A 17,303-nucleotide genomic window follows, 5' to 3' on the forward strand; every position below is an offset into this window, starting at 1 on the left:
CTCATCCCAAAGCACACAGTCATGGCTAAGGGGTCTGTTCTGCAAGAGATCACAGAATCCCAGAATTGTTTGGGTTGGAAGGCACCTTAAAGACCTTCTCATTCCAATCCCCTGCCATGGGCAGAGACATTTTCCACTGTCCCAGGTTACTCCAAACCCCATCCAGCCTGGCCTTGGACACTTCCAGGGATCCAGGGACAGCCACAGCTTCTCTGGGCACCCTGTGCCAGGGCCTCACATTAAAGAGTGTTTTTTTTAACATCCAATCTAAACCTTCTCTCTTTCAGTTTGATGCCGTTCCCCCAGTTCTGTCTCTAACATGCTTTTGCAAAAAGGCTCTCCCTGTCTTTCTTTAGCTTAGGGTTGGAATTGAATGGTCTTAGAGGTCCCTTCCAATCCAAACCATTCTGTGATTCCATCCATTTCAATGCATTTCCTGTGACATACTGTTGAAGCTTCACTTCCTTCAATACCTTTAATTCTTTATCCTCACTTCTGCACTTGCCTGGTAATTACCTTGAAAGAATAATTCTCTTTCTCCACCCCAGTCAGGTTGTTAATCACTTGTCCTTTAAAGATCACCTCCACATAGTACAAACCCTCCTGGGGTGAAGACCTAGGTGGAAGAAAAATTGTGATATTATATTATTTTTATACAAATTGTGTTTAGGAAATGCCAAGTCCTTTACAGAGTCTCCATTCACAGAAAGTCCACTGAGACTTCCATAGAGCAAAGGAGCTTTACACTGTCAGCCCAAACTTCACACTTGTGAAGCCAAACTTTAAAATAATAATTTAAAAGAAATTAGGAAGCACAGCAAGAAATCATAGTTAAGAGCAGAGGGTGACAGGACTGCACTGGAACTCTACCCAAATTATTGTTAATGCAAAACACAAACATTCTCGTTGGGAATGCACGGAAAATAATTGTTATTAAATAATAATTATTATTATAATATATATAATATATTATATATATTATATAATATATATCATAAAATATATAATTATGATTATTTTTATTGTTGTTATTATAATAATTGTTATTATTAGTAATAAAATGACCCAGGGCTGCGTGGATCTGCAGGGCATCTTGATCCTGGTCCATAAATTAATGCTGCATCCTTGATTCCCACAGTTTCCCAGCACAGCACCCAGCAGAATTAACTCCCAGCCAAATCACAGCAGCAAAATATGGACCCATTAGGTCCCTCTTCAGACACCCCAGTCTTCCAGTTGAACAACTTGTGTTAAAGTTATGACAGGATAGAAAACAGGCTGCTTAAACTGCCCAGCTGGTAGTGGAACCATATTTATTTCCTGTTCTATTCATGACCTCTCTCTATCACCTTGGGCAGGTCAAGGACACCAAAAGCTGGTGGAGTCTCCTCCAAGATTTTCTTAGGAGCTTTGCATCTGAGAGCTAGATGTCTCCAAACCTTTGAAGGTCTGAGTCTGGACTGCCCAAGAAGCCTCTCTGTGACTCTCATGGCTCAAGGTAGCCTTGTGCTTTGTGAAGTTGAAACAAGAATAAATGAACCCAGCTTAGGAAGTGCTCAGTGAGGCCACAGTAGCAGCTGTAGGAATTCTTTCAACTCCCCAACTGCCTGTGCAGGCACTGAAGGGAAATGAGGATCCTGTTTGACAAAGGGCAAGGTCTCAGCCACAGTGTGACTATGGATCATACCTTGTTCTGCACCTTATAGTGGGAAACTCCAAATACAGAGGGGAGACATCACATGGCAGCCTGGGCAGGTCTGGATTCACCAGGGACACCTCCAGCTGGGATGCACTGGCTGGAGAGACAGGTTCTACCTGGTGGGATGTTGAGCCTAAGCAGGAAAGTCAATCAGAAGAGCTCTGTGAGCACAGGATCACTCCCAGGCACACAAGAAACATTTTTAGAAGTACAACCCAGCTTCTCTAGGAAAAATACTTAGAGCTTTTGATTGTTTTTCTTGTTTTTAAACCATGTTTGTGTCATTTCATGTTGTGGTGGTTTAACCCCAGCTGTCAATTCAGCCACTCACTCACTTTTTCCCCAGGGAGAATGGGGGAGAGAATTGGAAGGGTAAAAACCATGTCCCCAAGTGCACTTCCACACATCTTTGAAATCCCCCTGGTGACTCTGTCACTGCACTGGGCAGCCTGTGCCAGCCAAGGATCATGCACAGCTGGTTCAGAAACCAACTCTCTTCCCAATGAACAAATATTCACCACTGTGGAAAATCACACCTAGCTTTGTACAGTCGGTTTGGGGCCAAAGTGGACAGGACATATGATTTTCTGAAATTTTTTTCTCAGACCTCATGCTTATCGTGAGAGTTTTAAAATGCTCTGTCATCACAGGACATATGAAGGGGGTAGATTTTTAGCTTTTCTTCAATGAAAGGGCAGGAGGAAAGGAAGAAATTTCTAGCCTTACACCTGCAAAAATAAACATTTTGACTTCTGTTGCTTAGAAGTAAAACTTCACCAATAGCTTATAAAGTGATTATTTCAAGCTGATTTCATGAGTGTCATAGCCTGTGGTTCTGTTGGGTAGGGTTTGTCACTCCAGCCACAAACTTCAGAAGGGAGCTGGTTATCTGTTATTTTTACATCCCTGGAAGTGTCCAAGACTAGGTTAGACAGGGCTTGGAGCAACCTGGGATAATGGAAGGTGTCCCTGCCCATGGAAGGGGGTGGAATAAGATGATTTTAAAGATCCCTTTCAATCCAACCTTTCTATAATTCTATTTCAACACATACTTCACAAGAATTTAAAGCTCACCATCCAGAGTGATGCTAATCCAGGTTCCTCCAGCAATGCTGCCCTCGTGGGGCTTGACAAATGATCCTGAGGCTGTCCCTGCAAAAGCAAACCAGCTCCATCAGGCTGAAGGGAAATGCAAATATCTAAAATACCTTATTCAGGATGAGACACAGGGATCTGAGAGCTGCCTTCCTGTGATCCCACCCTTCATCCCATTTCTCCTTCTCAGGCCTCCAAATTAATCATGTTCCCCATCCTTTTCTCCCACCTCTCTCTCCCATTTACAGTTCCCCTCGGGGAGGTGTTGATGCCTTTAGGGCTTGGTGAACCAAGCTACAGCCTGAGCCTCCTGTCATCCTCAAGAATTAAAGATGATAAACCTCATGTTTATTCCTTCATCTCTCAAAGAAATGTGTTTGCTGACTTCTGTGCACCCTACCAAAATTAAGGCTGCCTGCAAAAGATATCCTTTCCTGGCTCCAAGACAGCCTGTCCAGCCATTTCCTTCTGAAGTCCTTAGGAAAGATCTACAGGCCTGGAAAAGAGCTCCTGCTTCAGGATATTAAGTCACCTGTAACCTTTAGAACCTACTATGCCATGCCTTCCATAAAGGCACCAAGTTCCTTAGATAATTTAGGATTCCCTTTGGGTACCCTCCTTCTCTGAAGCTGAGAGATGAACCAGCATTTGTCTTCCTTTTAATGCAGCCACTGACCAGAATTTTCCAGAAGACATTTTATGGTGATATCCACTTTCCTGATTAACATTTTAGGAGATTTCCAACTTCTTAACTGTATTAAATGCAATCTGATCAAACATCAGTATTGATCACCAAAGCCAAATATTGGACACTTTTGCACTTAATATCAACATACAAAGAGTGACATATTTATCATCTAGTGAACAAAAACAATAGGCATGATATGAATCCAGGTAGAACACAGAGAATTAAAAATTAATCCAGAAATTTCTTCTATGGCTGTGGAAATAATGCCATGGAAAACCAATAATAAGGGTGGACAATGTGCAGTGTGCCACAATCAATATCCCATAGTTTTCAACACCTTTTAGAGGTTCTTGTCCATGTCTCACAGGCATTCTGTATCCAATCCCCACTGGATTTTACAGGTGTGGTTGTAGACAACACCTCTCCATCACCCACCTGCCAAGAATAGCAGCCCAGCACTCAGCAGAAATGTTCTCCAGAGGTTCATCTTGAACACTAGATGAGGAATTCACATGAGTCTGGCTCCAGGACCTTCCCTGTTACTTAAAAAAAAAAAAAAAAATCTGTTTTCTTTCTTCTCACTGCAAATCTGTGGGAGCAATAGCTGTGAACCCTTCTATTAATTTAAGAATATAAACATTTGAGTATTTGCAGAGCAGGTCTTACTTGCTGTCATAACCAGAGATATCACACATTTCCTTTATAAAGCCCATGTCAGGAAATGTTCTAACATTTAAAGATAGACTGTCAACTTCTCCTGCCTTCACTCTCGGCATGGGAAAAGTACAGGTGAATTAATTTAGCCATATTTTTAAATCACAAAATGGTTTTGGTTGGAAGAGACCCTAAAGATCACCCAGTTCCAACCCCCTGCCATGGGCACAGATTCCATCCAACCAGGCTGCCCCAAGCCCCATCCAACCTGGTTTCTACTGCTTATGGTACCACAAGACCTGCTGTAACCAATTTCTATTTCTTGCACATTTTAGCACACTGCAAAGTGCACGGGGCAGAGTCCAGCACCCTGGTGCAAGTGAATGCTGCATTTCAAAGCAGGTGCAGACAATATCACTGGGATTGAATTTTATTATTATTTTTAGGACTTTTTCTGGCTTTACTTACCTTATTCAATTTGTTCTTCCTCCCCTCCTCTGCAGGGACTCCAATACCAGCACAAGAGCTCCATCCCTTTGGCACCAGCTCTGCCACAGGTTTCAGGCTGGGGTTGTGTCAGTCACTCTGCCCAGTGCTGAAACCCACCAGACAAGCTTCCCAAAAGGCTCAAATCCCGTCACAGACAGCTCAGAGCCATCCATTGAGGGTGCTTAATTATTAACCTAAGCTACTTGCTGCTATTAACTGTTTTGTTCCAAGACTTTAATAAGCAAAACAAAAATAACCTGGGATTGTTCTTCCATTGGTACATGGTTAAGTTCTCTAATAGGAAGACAATTAATCCATTTTATCTTATTTTTTGCCCTCCTACAACATGGTAGAAAAACTGGTTTTTATATGCTGGTATTCAATCTGGGACTGGCTTTCACAGCAAGTGGACTTAAAGGTTCCCTTACATACTATAAATTCAATTTTTCCATGGTATTCCCAAGAGCATCTTCTGGGAATTCTGCCCAAAGGGTGTTCAGATCCCTTATCACTTCTCAAGTAGCTTTAACCCTGCAGGTCTTTTTCCCTGTGGAAAGGAGGGCAGTGGACTTTCACAGTGTTACCATCCATGTCCTGGAGAGCCTTGGCTGCTGGGAAGATGCAATCCAGCCTCCCTCACACACTGAACATCATTTCTTCTCCCACCTCTGCCCTCCTCTGATGGATTTTGATGGAGTCCCTCAATGGGGTTGCTGAGCCCCTGCCCTGGCATGGAAACCTTCATGGAAGTTTCCACTGAAATTTGCAGGAAGTTCCCAGACCCCAGAGCATAACTGAGGTTTAATGAGTTACCACACACCAAACAGCAGCAGAATGTGCTCGTGCTCTTTCCTCAGCCCCAAAGGGAGCTGGAGCAGGCTTGCCCAGGTTCCTCCTCAATTCAGAGGCTCAGTGGCACAAAGTCACGGGCAATCAACCCTCAGGGGAGCTCTGGAGCTCTGCCCAGCAGTGGAACCAGTTGTGCTTGGTTTATTCTTAGGCCAAGCCCCAGAGTCTCAGCCACATGGAGCCAATGATTACAGGAACCCCGTGTGAGTTAACCCCAGCAGTGATCTACACTCAGTTTACTTATTGGCAGAATTACACTGGAAATGTGGTCAGAAGGAAGAGTAAACTTGAGGAAATTTTCAAACATAAAAGTGTTGCTAAAGAAGAGGCTGCTCAAGGATGACAACTTGAACACAGAAGGCAAAAATAGATGCTGGTAACAGGGTCCACTCACAGCCCTAAATAAAGGGAGGGACCAGATCCCTTCAGGAAACCTCCTGAGAAACAAGAGGAGATAGGGCAGGATGCTCAGCCACAACACCATCCCATGATCCAGCTAAAAGGCAGGGCCAGAAGGGGGATTACAGAGCAGCATTTCTGCAACACAGCTCAGGGAGGGAATACAGGGCCACGGATGAGGTTAAATCAGGCTCCTGAAGCACAGCCAGGTGGGGAGGGTGGTCCCAGATGAGGCTGATCAGGGCCAATATGGATTATTGCTGCCCTCAGTGCTGCTCCCAACACACTCTGTCACTCAAACTCTCCAGGTCATAGTCAGTAAAATGCATTAGTATCCATAGCACATTGTGACCCAATCCTAAGGAAATGTTTTATCCAAGCAAAACTCAACCAAATGGCCAAAGTTTGCAGATCAGAAGGGTTTGGCTGGGATGAGGAGTTTATTCTTTGCAGAAAGTCACATATTAAGTGAAATGATGCATAGGGAGCCCTCCCCATGAAGGAACTGAAACATGAAAAGAAAGGAGGAAAGGACAAGTCCAGATAAGGGCACCAAGATGGTTGGAGGGATAGAGCAACTCTCCTGAAAGAAAAGGCTGAGATAATTGGGATTGTTCAGCTTCAAAAACAGAAGGTTTTGGGGTGATCTAATTGCACCCATCCAGTGCCTGCAGGGAGCCTATAAAAAGATGAAGGGAAAAAATTTACAAGGGCCTGGAGGGACAGGACAAGGGGGAAGGGTTTTAAACTGCTAGAGGACAGGGTTAGATGGGATATTAGGAAGAAGATTTCCCTGTGAGGGTGGTGAATACCCTGGCACAGGGTGCCCAGAGAAGCTGTGGCTGCCCCTGGATCCCTGGAAGTGTCCAAGGCCAGGCTGGACAGGGCTTGGAGCAACCTGGGATAGTGGAAGATGTCCCTGCCCATGGCAGGAGGCTGGAACTGGAGGAGCTTTAAGGTTCCTTCCATCGCAAATCATTCTGTGATTCCACAATTCTATGAAAAACATTGTCCTGAATAACCAGAAACCCAGGCCTAGAATTCAGATCAGGGGACGAATGGCCAAGCCACAAAGGAGCCTTGCTGTAGGACATGTAAATACTCTGTCACCACAGGCTGGTGCCCATTTTTAGGGATGTTACCCACTAAAGAGGAAATCAGCACATTTTTATGAGCAAGTGCATGTTTGTATCCATGTGCAAGCCACTTCTTTCCTGCCAAAGAACAGTTCTGCTCAAAAGCTTCACCCCTAGTTTTGTTCATTTGGAGTTAGTCCTTTAGGGGTTTAGATTTTGAGTGAATAAATGGAAATAGCCCTACAGACAGGCTCAGCATCAGCAATCTGAGAAAAACTCCTGCAGTGCAAGCAGAAAGGAGGCAGAGCCAAGCAGGAGGGCGAGCAGTGGCTTTTAGTCACTAGATGGAAGCATGGAGCCATCAAAGACCTGTCTGACACTTGAAACACAGCCCACAGGTGCCCAGGCTGCCACTGCTCTGCCTGACACAGGTCCAGGAGTGTTCTGTGTTAACCCCCTGAGCTTGAGGAAAAGCCCAGGTTCAAGCAGGCAGCACAGGAAAAGGAGATGTGGGATCTGTTTCCAGCTCTTGCACTCACCAGAGCATGATTTGGGCTAAACAGCTTCATTGCCAAACCATTGGTGTGTAATATTTCAGACAGAATATTTCAGACAGGGATGGCACTGCCTCTGAGACCTTTTCCAGAGGCAGCAGCATGGAAGGACTCTGTTTTCCCAGGACTTGGAGCATTTCTGGGATGGAAGAGCCTGGCAGGAGCCCCATGAGGGGTCCCCTCATGCTCCCCCTCTTGCTCTCACAGCAGCCACCTCGTGAGAGGAATGTGGATATGTGCAGTTGTTGGACAGCACATGGCACCTCCCAGCAGAACAGCTGAGGGGAGGATAATGTGGGATAAGGAGAACTTTAACAATTTTGTCTGCAACCACTGCAATCTCCTCCTCTCTCCCAGAATCTGCCACTCCACGTCAAGAGCAGCAGCCATCCCTGCCTCCTGCTTGCCAAAGTCAGGCTTTGGCATGAGGAAATGATGTGGGAATGCTGCCTGTGCTCACAATCCCTGCACCAACCCCTGCAAAGAGAGCAAAATGCATCCCAGGGGAAAGCCAGACTAATGGAAGCACGAAATGATAGAATCATAAAATCACAGAATGGTTTTGTTTGGAAGGTGTTAAATCTCAGAAATCTGGGGGTTTTGAGCTTTCTGTGCTTTCTGGCATTGACCCCCTGGAAAGCACTGCTTTTGACCTGAGGGAGGTCCCAGCAAGGGACCAAAAAGCTCATTTATTCCAGCCCCCTGTGCTGGGCAGGGGTGTCACTCCCCGGATCAGGTGTCTAGGGGACTGATGTCACTGAGTGGCCAGCAGCATCGTGCTTCTCTTGGATTTATCTTTGGATAAGCAGCTTCCCCTCCAGTGCAGGGTGTGCCGTGCTGGACACACAGTAAAGAAAAACAGCTTGAAATTGCTTGGATTTAGTGACTGTGTCCAGACACAGGGCTGTGATTCCTGCTTTCCAGACACAGGGAGAGGTCTCTGCTTTCCAGCTTGGCATTGTCATAGGATCACAGAATGGGTCAGTTTGGATGGGACCTTAAAGCTCATCTTGTTCCACCCCCTGCCATGGGCAGGGACACCTTCCACTATCCCAGGTTGCTCCAAACCCCTTCCAGCCTGGCCTTGGACACTTCCAGCAGCCACAGCTTCTCTGGGCACCCTGTGCCAGGGCCTCCCCACCCTCCCAGGGCACAATTCCCTCCTAGAATCTAATTTAAATCTACCATCTTTCAGTGTGAAATCATTATCCCTCTCCTGGAAGGCTGGGTTACCAGTAGCCTGGAAGACTTCCACTGGCCATGCTGCTCCATGCTGAGTTCTTACAGCTGCTCTTTCTTTCTATTAATACTTCACTTTTCCTGTATTGACACCAACTTCCTAGCAACCAAGGTCACAGAGAAGGTGTTAAGAAGCTGGGCTGATTAATGATAAATCCTGGGGTTTGATGTCTTTTTTTTCTTGAGAGGCTTGTTAGACACCAGCAGGCAGGGTGCTGAGCTGGGATTTCCAAGGGAACCCAAGGGATTTGAAAAACCTTCCCTGATCAAATTTCCCTTTGAATTCCAGTCTTCCTCCTGCTGGCCCTCAGAATCCAGCTGGGTGAGGCTACTGTCCATGGGAAGGTGAGCTGAGGCAGGGCAGTGATGCTAAGCAGGGATCTGAGTATGAGAAAGCCAATGCAGCTTGTTCATGATCATTCCTAGATCAGGAGAAGAAAGAGCTCTTGGCAGGCGAAGAATCCTATAATCACAGAATGATTTGGGTTGAAAGGAATCCTAAAGATAACCCAGACCCAACCCCTGCCATGGGCAGGGACACCTTCCACTTTCCCAGGTTGCTCCAAGCCCCATCCAGCCTGGCCTTGGACACTTCCAGGGATGGGGAATTGACAGTGTCTCCTGCAGGAAGAATATTCAGGCTTCTTCTCCCTTTTTTACTGTTCCTTTCCAAAGGAAAAGAAAAGCATTTTCTTCCTTGGAAATCTTAACATTCACATTACTAACTTTTTTTTTTTTTTTTTTTTGAGATTTTAAAACCTTTTATTACCACTACTTCTACTTTGCAGCCTGTAAATGAACTACCTGACTTGCCTGGCCCATTTTTCTACCTGATTTTTAAGAGATTCAACTTTTTCCTTTGAGAAAAAAAATGATGGTGCTTCCAGGAGCCTTCCACATCTTTACAGGGTCACTTTTCAGCAGGACAAAACTCTGCAAGCTCGTTCCCATAGCTACTTTTGCTCCATTTTAAACACACACTGAACTTCTTTAAATACTAAATTTATTGCCAGTGCAGCTGCTTTAATGACAGGTTTGAGGCTTCTTTGGTTTCAAGGTTGGGTGTGTTTGTGCTCAGATCTCCCCAGAGGGGATGTGAGGTCCCCCCCAGCCCTCTGCCCTGCCCAGGGCTGGAGCCTGGGGAAACACAAGCCAAGTGGGCAAGGAGAAACCAGCATCTTGCAGGGGATTTGTCTGCTTCAGCTTTGGTCTTCTCCCAGCCACAGAGAGGATGCTCCCCTGCTCCCTTGGGGTCTGCAGAGCACTTGTAATTGCCAGGGAAAACCAAGGTCAAGGCTGGTTCCCAGATCCATCATAGAATCATTAAGAATGGAAAAGACATCCAAGCTCATCAAGTCCAACCTTTGATCAAATATTCCCCTGCCCACTCAGCCATGTCACAAAATGCCACATCTACTCATTTTTTTGAACACTTCCAGGGATGGAAACTCCACCACTTCCCTGGGCAGCCTGTTCCAATGCTCAGCCACTCTTGCAGTGAAGAAATTTTCCCTGATATCCAACCTGGCACCACTTAAGATGATTTCTCCTTGTCCTATCACTTGATATCCTGGAGAAAAGACCAAACCCAAACTGGCTGCACCCTTCTTTCAGGGGTAGAGAGCAATAATGTCCCCCTGAGCCACCTTTTCTCCAGGCTAAACAATCCCAGCACCTGCCAGGTACAGAAACCCTCCTAAGTTGAAAACACAGACACAAAGAAAAAAAAAAAAAAACAAACTTGAAATAAAGCACTAGCTGCTTCTGCACTGTGAAGAATACCCTGGTGTTGAGGTTCTTCCCAGACATTTTCTTCTGCTGGGTTGCTCACAGACATCCACACTTCCCTTTGGTGTGATGGACCATCACTCCTCCAGCCTCTGTGTTACAGGGCCTTTTGTCACACAAACAGCACCCAAAAAAAGTCACAGTTCTGTTGTGCTGTGTGCTCTGGAGCCACTCAGTACCAGAGAGTTTCCAACCCTAAAACAGTTTTCAGTTTAAATAGGGGCAGAGAGACACAATCCCTCGTGTCTGTGGAAAAAAAGAGACCTGCTGCACATTTTGCAAACCTGCAAATTTTTTGCAAAAAAAATTTAGGTAATAACATCCCCAAAGCAAACTCACACAGGTTGGACCCATAGGTGAAAGACAAACTCAGGAGGTGTCATTTGGACAGCAGAAATCTCTGGGGAAGTCTGGGCAGGCGCTGCTGCAGAGTGAACCTCGGCATTTGCTTAAACAAACAGCTGGTGGAGGATTGGGTTTCGGAATCAAACTGCAACCCAGCACCTACTGAGCTTCATCCATCATTAGTCTTTCATTAGGAAACTTGTTCTTGGCCTGCTCCCCAGTTCTCAGAGAAGGGATTCAGGCAAATGCCAGCCCTGCCGTGTCCTGCAGCCTCTCTGCTTCTGTCCCTGTAGCAAATGCCTACTTTCTTATTTAATAACAGAATTCCTTCCCTTCCATGAGTTTTCACTGTGAATGCTGCCACTGCCCCATCCCCTCCATCCATCCCTGCTCCCCATGTCTAAGCAGGAGGAACAGGTGGGACAGCTGACCCTGGTGAATGAAAGGAGAGCACAGTCTGGCTCCCCTCACCCCTTTCTCACAGCCTGTCCCCGCTGTCAGTGATCCCCCAGCCCCTGGGGATGGGGGATTTGTGTGTATTAGTCACATGAAAGCAAAGAGCCTGCAGCAGGCTGCTCCTGGGCTTTGCTTCACCTCCAGCAGAGGGGATGGCTTGCCACTGTGTTCCTCTGAGCTGGACTCAAATTACACTTTTTTTTTTTAAACCAATTGGCTTCTATGTAAGACACGTTATGAACAACAGAAATGTTAAAAAAAAAAAAAAAAAAAAGGGAAAGAAAAAAGTCAAAAAGACCAACTTACAATGATCCCAGCTGTGCAGGGAGATGTGTAAAGCCAGACATGGGTTATGTGATCTTTTTCCATCCCTGGGGTAGAATTTGGTCTCATTGGCCTGGTGTGGAGCTCCACAGCCTGCCAGCACACAGAGGGCTCCAGCAGAGCATTAATGGCCCCTCTCTGTCCAAACCTTGTCAGTCTGGTGTCACACACAGCAGACTCCCAGGTGGACCCTGCCAAGGTGAACTCACATTTAGGTACTGCCAGTGAGTCCTATCCCAGGGATATTCTCCTCCCAGGAGTAAAAACCACAAACTCATGGAAGTCAGAGGGATGAACATCAAACCTGTCACTCCGGGAGAAAGCAGTCAGAGAATCACAGAATGGTTTGGGTTGGAAGGGACCTGAAAGATCAAAGTTCCAAACCCCTTGCCACAGGCAGTGCAAGTCTGAGATAGCTGAAGACTTTGCTTGACTTTTCTCCTCAGTGGAGGTGTCAGTGATGTTTCAGGGCTGTTGGGAGCACCTGATAGGTTGATCATTGCCCAGCACATCTTCTGTTTATTAATAGTGCTGTGAGTCTTAACTTGTTTTCTCACTCAAAACAACTTCTTTCACACTTCCCTCCCTTTTTCTGCTTACCTTCATTGTCTGAATCCAGCAAGAAGTCACTTCCCATCGAGTCTTAAAAAAACTTGGGTTGAACAACAGCAAGATTTTTTCACCCCAGCTTTTCACTACTGCCAGTGATCTGAATAATTGGTTATTCTCACAGCTCTAATTGAGATGTCCTTGTGCCTGCTGCTGCACAGACCCAGCAATGAAGAGAACAGAAGTAGAGAGAAAAAGAGCCCATAGGTAGGATAAGGAAGGAAGCCTTGATCAGAGCCTGCTCAATACATTTTAAGTCTAAATGAATGCTTTAATTCAATGAGTTTGCATGCATTAAAATGAATGAATATTCAACCCCCAAACCCAGGATGATTCCCTTATTTCAGGGCAGGAGGCCTGTTCAGTCCAGCCAGATGCATTTCATAGTCATTTCCAGCACCGTGTGTGCAGGGGGGAGGGCCATTAAAAATAAAAGTGCCAGTGTTCCAAATGCCAGCCCTGTGCCCACCTGTTGCTCTTTGAGCCCAAACGTGGCCACCTCTGACCCTGCTGTGGGTCTGAGGCACTGGGGAGGCTGCACCTCCCAGCCCCCAAATCCACTCCCCATGGCAGCTGTGTAAACCTCAAGGGCAACAGCTGGGGACAAGGGACGATGCCTCCAGCTCCTGGCTGGAGGGACAGCAAAGGGCATCTGCAAGGGCTCCAAATCACCGACCTGGCAATGGGGACTCGAGTTATTTAAGTCACACCAAGTTTGGCACTGCCCCCATTTGAACCCCCTGCTCATAAATCCAGCTCAGTTAGAGCTCAGGAGCTCTCAGCACAAAGTGTTAATTTGGTATTGCCTGCCCTGAGGGACTGCAGGGTGGGATTTTGGGTTCAGGGTCTGCTCAGCTCTGCCATGATTCCAAGGGCATCCTGAGGGACTCTGGCTGCTTGAGTTTTGTAGCTGCAAGGATGGGAGGGAGGAGAGGAAAATGGTGAAGAAACTCTTCTCATCAGGGCCAGATGAAGCCTTGAAGTTACCTGGAAACTGCAGGAAGGATTTTTCCATCCTCTGGCAGCCAGGGACAATAAGTTTCACATCCTGACTTCAGAAAGACAAATCTGCACTGGGTGATGCAGCCAATGTGTCTGCAGGCTGTTTTCCAAAAGCCTGACATGGAACTGGACCTTGAGGAGATCCTCCTTAAGCTGCTTAATTGTGAACACACCAGTGGGATGAAATTGAAACTCTACCCTGAGGCATCCCTTTTTTTATGCTGTCTAAATACATGTCAGAAATCAACAATCCTTCTTCAGCATCTTTTCTCCTGCCTTGAAGGCAGATGGAACTGTCAAAGAATCGTAGAATGGTTGAAGTTGGAAGTGACCTTAAAGTTCATCTACTTCCAATCCCCTGCCATGGAAATACACCCCTGTACAGAGGAGAAGGCAGGAAGGCACTGTTCCTATTCTAACAACAATAAATCAGGATAGCCACAAGCTGTCCAGCTCAGGGGATCCGTGGGACAGTGGCTTTCTGCCTCAGGCTAATAGCCACAATAAAACAAATGCATCAGAGCAGCCCCCTTGGTGCTCCTAACCCTCATCAGGTAAGAAAAGCAGAGAAGCAAAGCCCACTGCCTTCCCAGGATCTTACCTGACCCACCTTTACTACTGGATGGCCTCAGAAAAATATCTCCCCTCTTCACAGTTTGCAGAAAGTGGAACTCCATAACTGAGACTGGATGTCCTTAAAAGATGGAACAACCTGGAACAGAGGTTCACTTGCCAGCCCTGTTCTGTGCTTACAGGGGGCTCTGGGAAAATCACTTCTTATCTACCAGAAATGATAACAGCAGGAGTAAAACGAGATCAAGGACATGTTGGATCCCCAGACAATGAATTTGCAAAGGTAATAAATAAATAAATAAATCCAATTTATAAATAAACTCAACAGGCGCTATTTCAGAGGATGTAAAGGTTCAGGAGACTTTTTTACAAGATTTGTTAAATACTGGGTGCAAACCAGGCTAATTCTCATTCTTTTTTTTGAGATCATTGTGTCCTCCCACTCTTGCTGTCCCCCAGTTATGGTGCAAGGGACTGAAACTCCAAGGGATTGGGCTGATGAGAGCTGTTGGCTTTCTCTGTATCAGTCCAAGGCTGAAGAGGTTGAAAACCTTCCCATCACCCAACCCACAAAATACACACAAAATCCAGCACAGACTCCAAGACTGGGTGTCTCCCAAGGGAAGAGCAATGAATTTCCACATCCAGAACATAAATATTCCAGGTTCAAACAACTTTTCACTCCAGAGTCTACACCAACTTTCCACCTCCCTTTGCCATCACCAGCTCTGCCAGGCCATGAGCAGGCACCTAAACCCCCTCCCACCCCCATCCAAACCCCCTCCAGCTCAATCAGCTGTCACAGCCCCACATTCCTGCAGGACTCCCAGAATTGGCAGCTCTGGACATCTGCTCTTCTCCACCCCCACAAATATGCAAGCAGGTGTGAGGCACCACCACTTGCCTTGTTCCTGGCCACTGTCACCCAGGCATTGGGAATGAAGGCACAGCCACGGGGGCTGATGATCTGTTCCCCTCCATCCTCTTCTTGTCCCTCTGGGGAATGTATAGAAACAAAAATCAATATCTTAACTTGAACTGAGCAATCTGGAAAAGATGAAACTCAAGCGTTTGAATGTAATTCCTCTCTACCTCACTCTAGCAGGGACTTTATACCAATGGTGACAAAACTCGACTCATTCCACTCCCTGCCATGGGCAGGGACACCTTCCACTATCCCAGGCTGCTCCAAGCCCCATCCAACCTGGCCTTGGACACTTCCAGGGATCCAGGGGCAGCCACAGCTTCTCTGGGCAACAAAATACCTAGAGAATATAGAAATAGAGAGAGTACAGAAATCTCTTCCTATGATGAGTTTATAGTTATCCAGCATATCCATAATTTTATGGATGACAATCAGCATGGAGCTATGTACAGGGCTGGGTTTATCTACATCCCAGTGAAATGGAAAATAATGAATAAAAATAAACTAAAAATGAAGCAAATGTAGTTTGTGCAGTTTATGCCCTACAGGTTATTAACTGGGATTAAAAGAAAATAGTAATTCAGCACATAAAATAAAATAAAATAAAATAAAATAAAATAAAATAAAATAAAATACTATCTATTCTGCACTGAAATTTTCAGTTCACGAATGTGTCCCATGGGCCAAGGTTATGGTTTTAGAGGGATAACCTCCTTTCTTTCCTTAAGGAATGGGGTGATACCTCGTAGGAAATGCAGAGTTCATCTCATGACTACATGGGATCATGTGAGGTCCCTGAGCCACACTGCTGCTCTCAGTAGCCTTACAAGGTGCACCAGTAGCTCCAAATAGAAAAGGTCCATTTTTTACAGCTTCCACGTGCCCAGTTTGTTCCCAGCTGCCATCCCCACATCCTTGTGAAACCTGGCACTGCCTGCAAGCACCAGCACATTCCAGTGACACCAGACCCCTCTGTCAGCCTCAGTTTGCCTGGGACACTTCCAGGGATCCAGGGGCAGCCACAGCTTCCCTGGGCAAACTGTGCCAGGAGCTCATCACACTCACAGCCAAGAATTAATGGGATATCTGAGTGCCCCAGAGGGTCTCGTAGGTCCTCATCCCACCTTGGGACAGGGCAACACTCTCAAAATCTTGTTTATGGTTGGGAAACTGAGGCACAGGATGATGTGCCCAAGATCTTATAAGAAGTTTATGACACAGCAAGGTTTTTTTTGTTGTTTTTTTTTAATCACACTTTCCCCTGCCTCTGAAATTGTAAATTCAATATGACTGGCACAGCTGGCTGTGAAGCCAAATGGCCCACACTGGTCTTATTGAAGCCTTTCAACCTCCAAAACAGGATTGCTGCAGGCAGCTGCTTGTTGGGATGTGTCTTATCCTATGCAAAATCCCGAACTGTGTTTAGAAAAGGTTCAGAGAGAAAAATAATCTCAGCCAAAACCATGCTAAGGATGTTCCTGCACCCAGCAGCATTGCCTGGGCCTGTTTCATTTACTTTTGGTCATTGCTCTCTCAAATAATCCTGTTACAGCCCATCTTTCACCACAGATCCTGCTCCCTGCCTTTTGTCCCCATCCTAAAAATTCTTTTTAGGTGAACATTCAAATTTCTGGAATTGATTGCAGGGTTGTATGGTCACTCTGACTTTAACACAGAAATATTTCCCTTCCAAAAAAATGCTGAGATGTTTCTAAAGTATTTTTCCCCTAAGAAGCAAGATCAAACTAAGCATCGAGATTTTTGACAGAAAATGAAGGGGAAATAGTAGATAATTTTAGAGGGCATTTTGGTTTGTGTCTCATAGGAGTCTGGTAAGGAGCAGAATGACAGGTTTGCTTGCAATTTCATTCTTTAACTCTGAGAAAGCTGAAAATGTTTTCAAATTCTAGCATAAGGAAAAAAAAAAGGACAAGTGTTCAAGGCCAGGTTGGATGGGGTTTGGATATCCTGGTTTAGTGGAAGGTGTCCCTGCCCATGGGTGGAACAAGATGATCTTTAAGGTCCATTCTAACCCAGGCTATTCTAGGACTCTGTGATTCTGTGATTAATATTATTTGCCAGTCAAAAATTCTCTGCAAACTTTTACCAGCAGCAATGGATTCATTTCTAGTCTCCCAAAGACACTATTTTTTTTTAAAATTCCTGATGGAGAAGAGGTGAAAAGGCACACTTTTAACAACATCAGGGTTAGGAGGTTCCTGGCTGCACTGATTGGGGTTCATCCACAACTGGTTGGATTCAGCCCCTGTTGTCTGACCCCAGCACTTGCCAAAGCCCAGCTCCTCTGAGCAAAGAGCCCATCAGGATTTTGGACCAGCTCCAAATCCAGCTCCCTCCTCCTCCTCCTCTTCCTCTTCCTCCTGCAGCCCTCTGGCCATTAAAAGATAAAACTTCTGTACTGGCAGTAAGTGGCTTTATTCTGGAAATAATAAAAATCTTTGGTGGGAGAATTTCTTTTTTTTTTTTTTCCTGGCAGGGCTGAGTTACAGCATCGGAAAAAAAGGGATAAAACGGCGGA

At 45.7% G+C, this 17,303-nt stretch overlaps 1 protein-coding gene across 1 annotated transcript in view; it reads right to left on the reverse strand.

Moving 5' to 3' along the window:
* Positions 1–3,969, reverse strand: part of PKHD1 (PKHD1 ciliary IPT domain containing fibrocystin/polyductin) — a 229,390-nt gene extending 225,421 nt beyond the window's left edge. The window contains exons 1-4 of the mRNA XM_088162528.1: positions 3,918–3,969; positions 2,774–2,851; positions 1,688–1,832; positions 517–616 (exon numbers count right to left, since the gene is read on the reverse strand). Of these exons, the coding sequence (XP_088018654.1) occupies positions 517–616; positions 1,688–1,832; positions 2,774–2,851; positions 3,918–3,969 (375 nt within the window). The remainder of the gene's footprint in view (positions 1–516; positions 617–1,687; positions 1,833–2,773; positions 2,852–3,917) is intronic.
* Positions 3,970–17,303: the final 13,334 nt, after the last annotated feature.

The sequence above is a fragment of the Sturnus vulgaris genome, chromosome 3 (genome assembly GCF_052056855.1).
Source record: "Sturnus vulgaris isolate bStuVul1 chromosome 3, bStuVul1.hap1, whole genome shotgun sequence".
NCBI lineage: Eukaryota > Metazoa > Chordata > Aves > Passeriformes > Sturnidae > Sturnus > Sturnus vulgaris.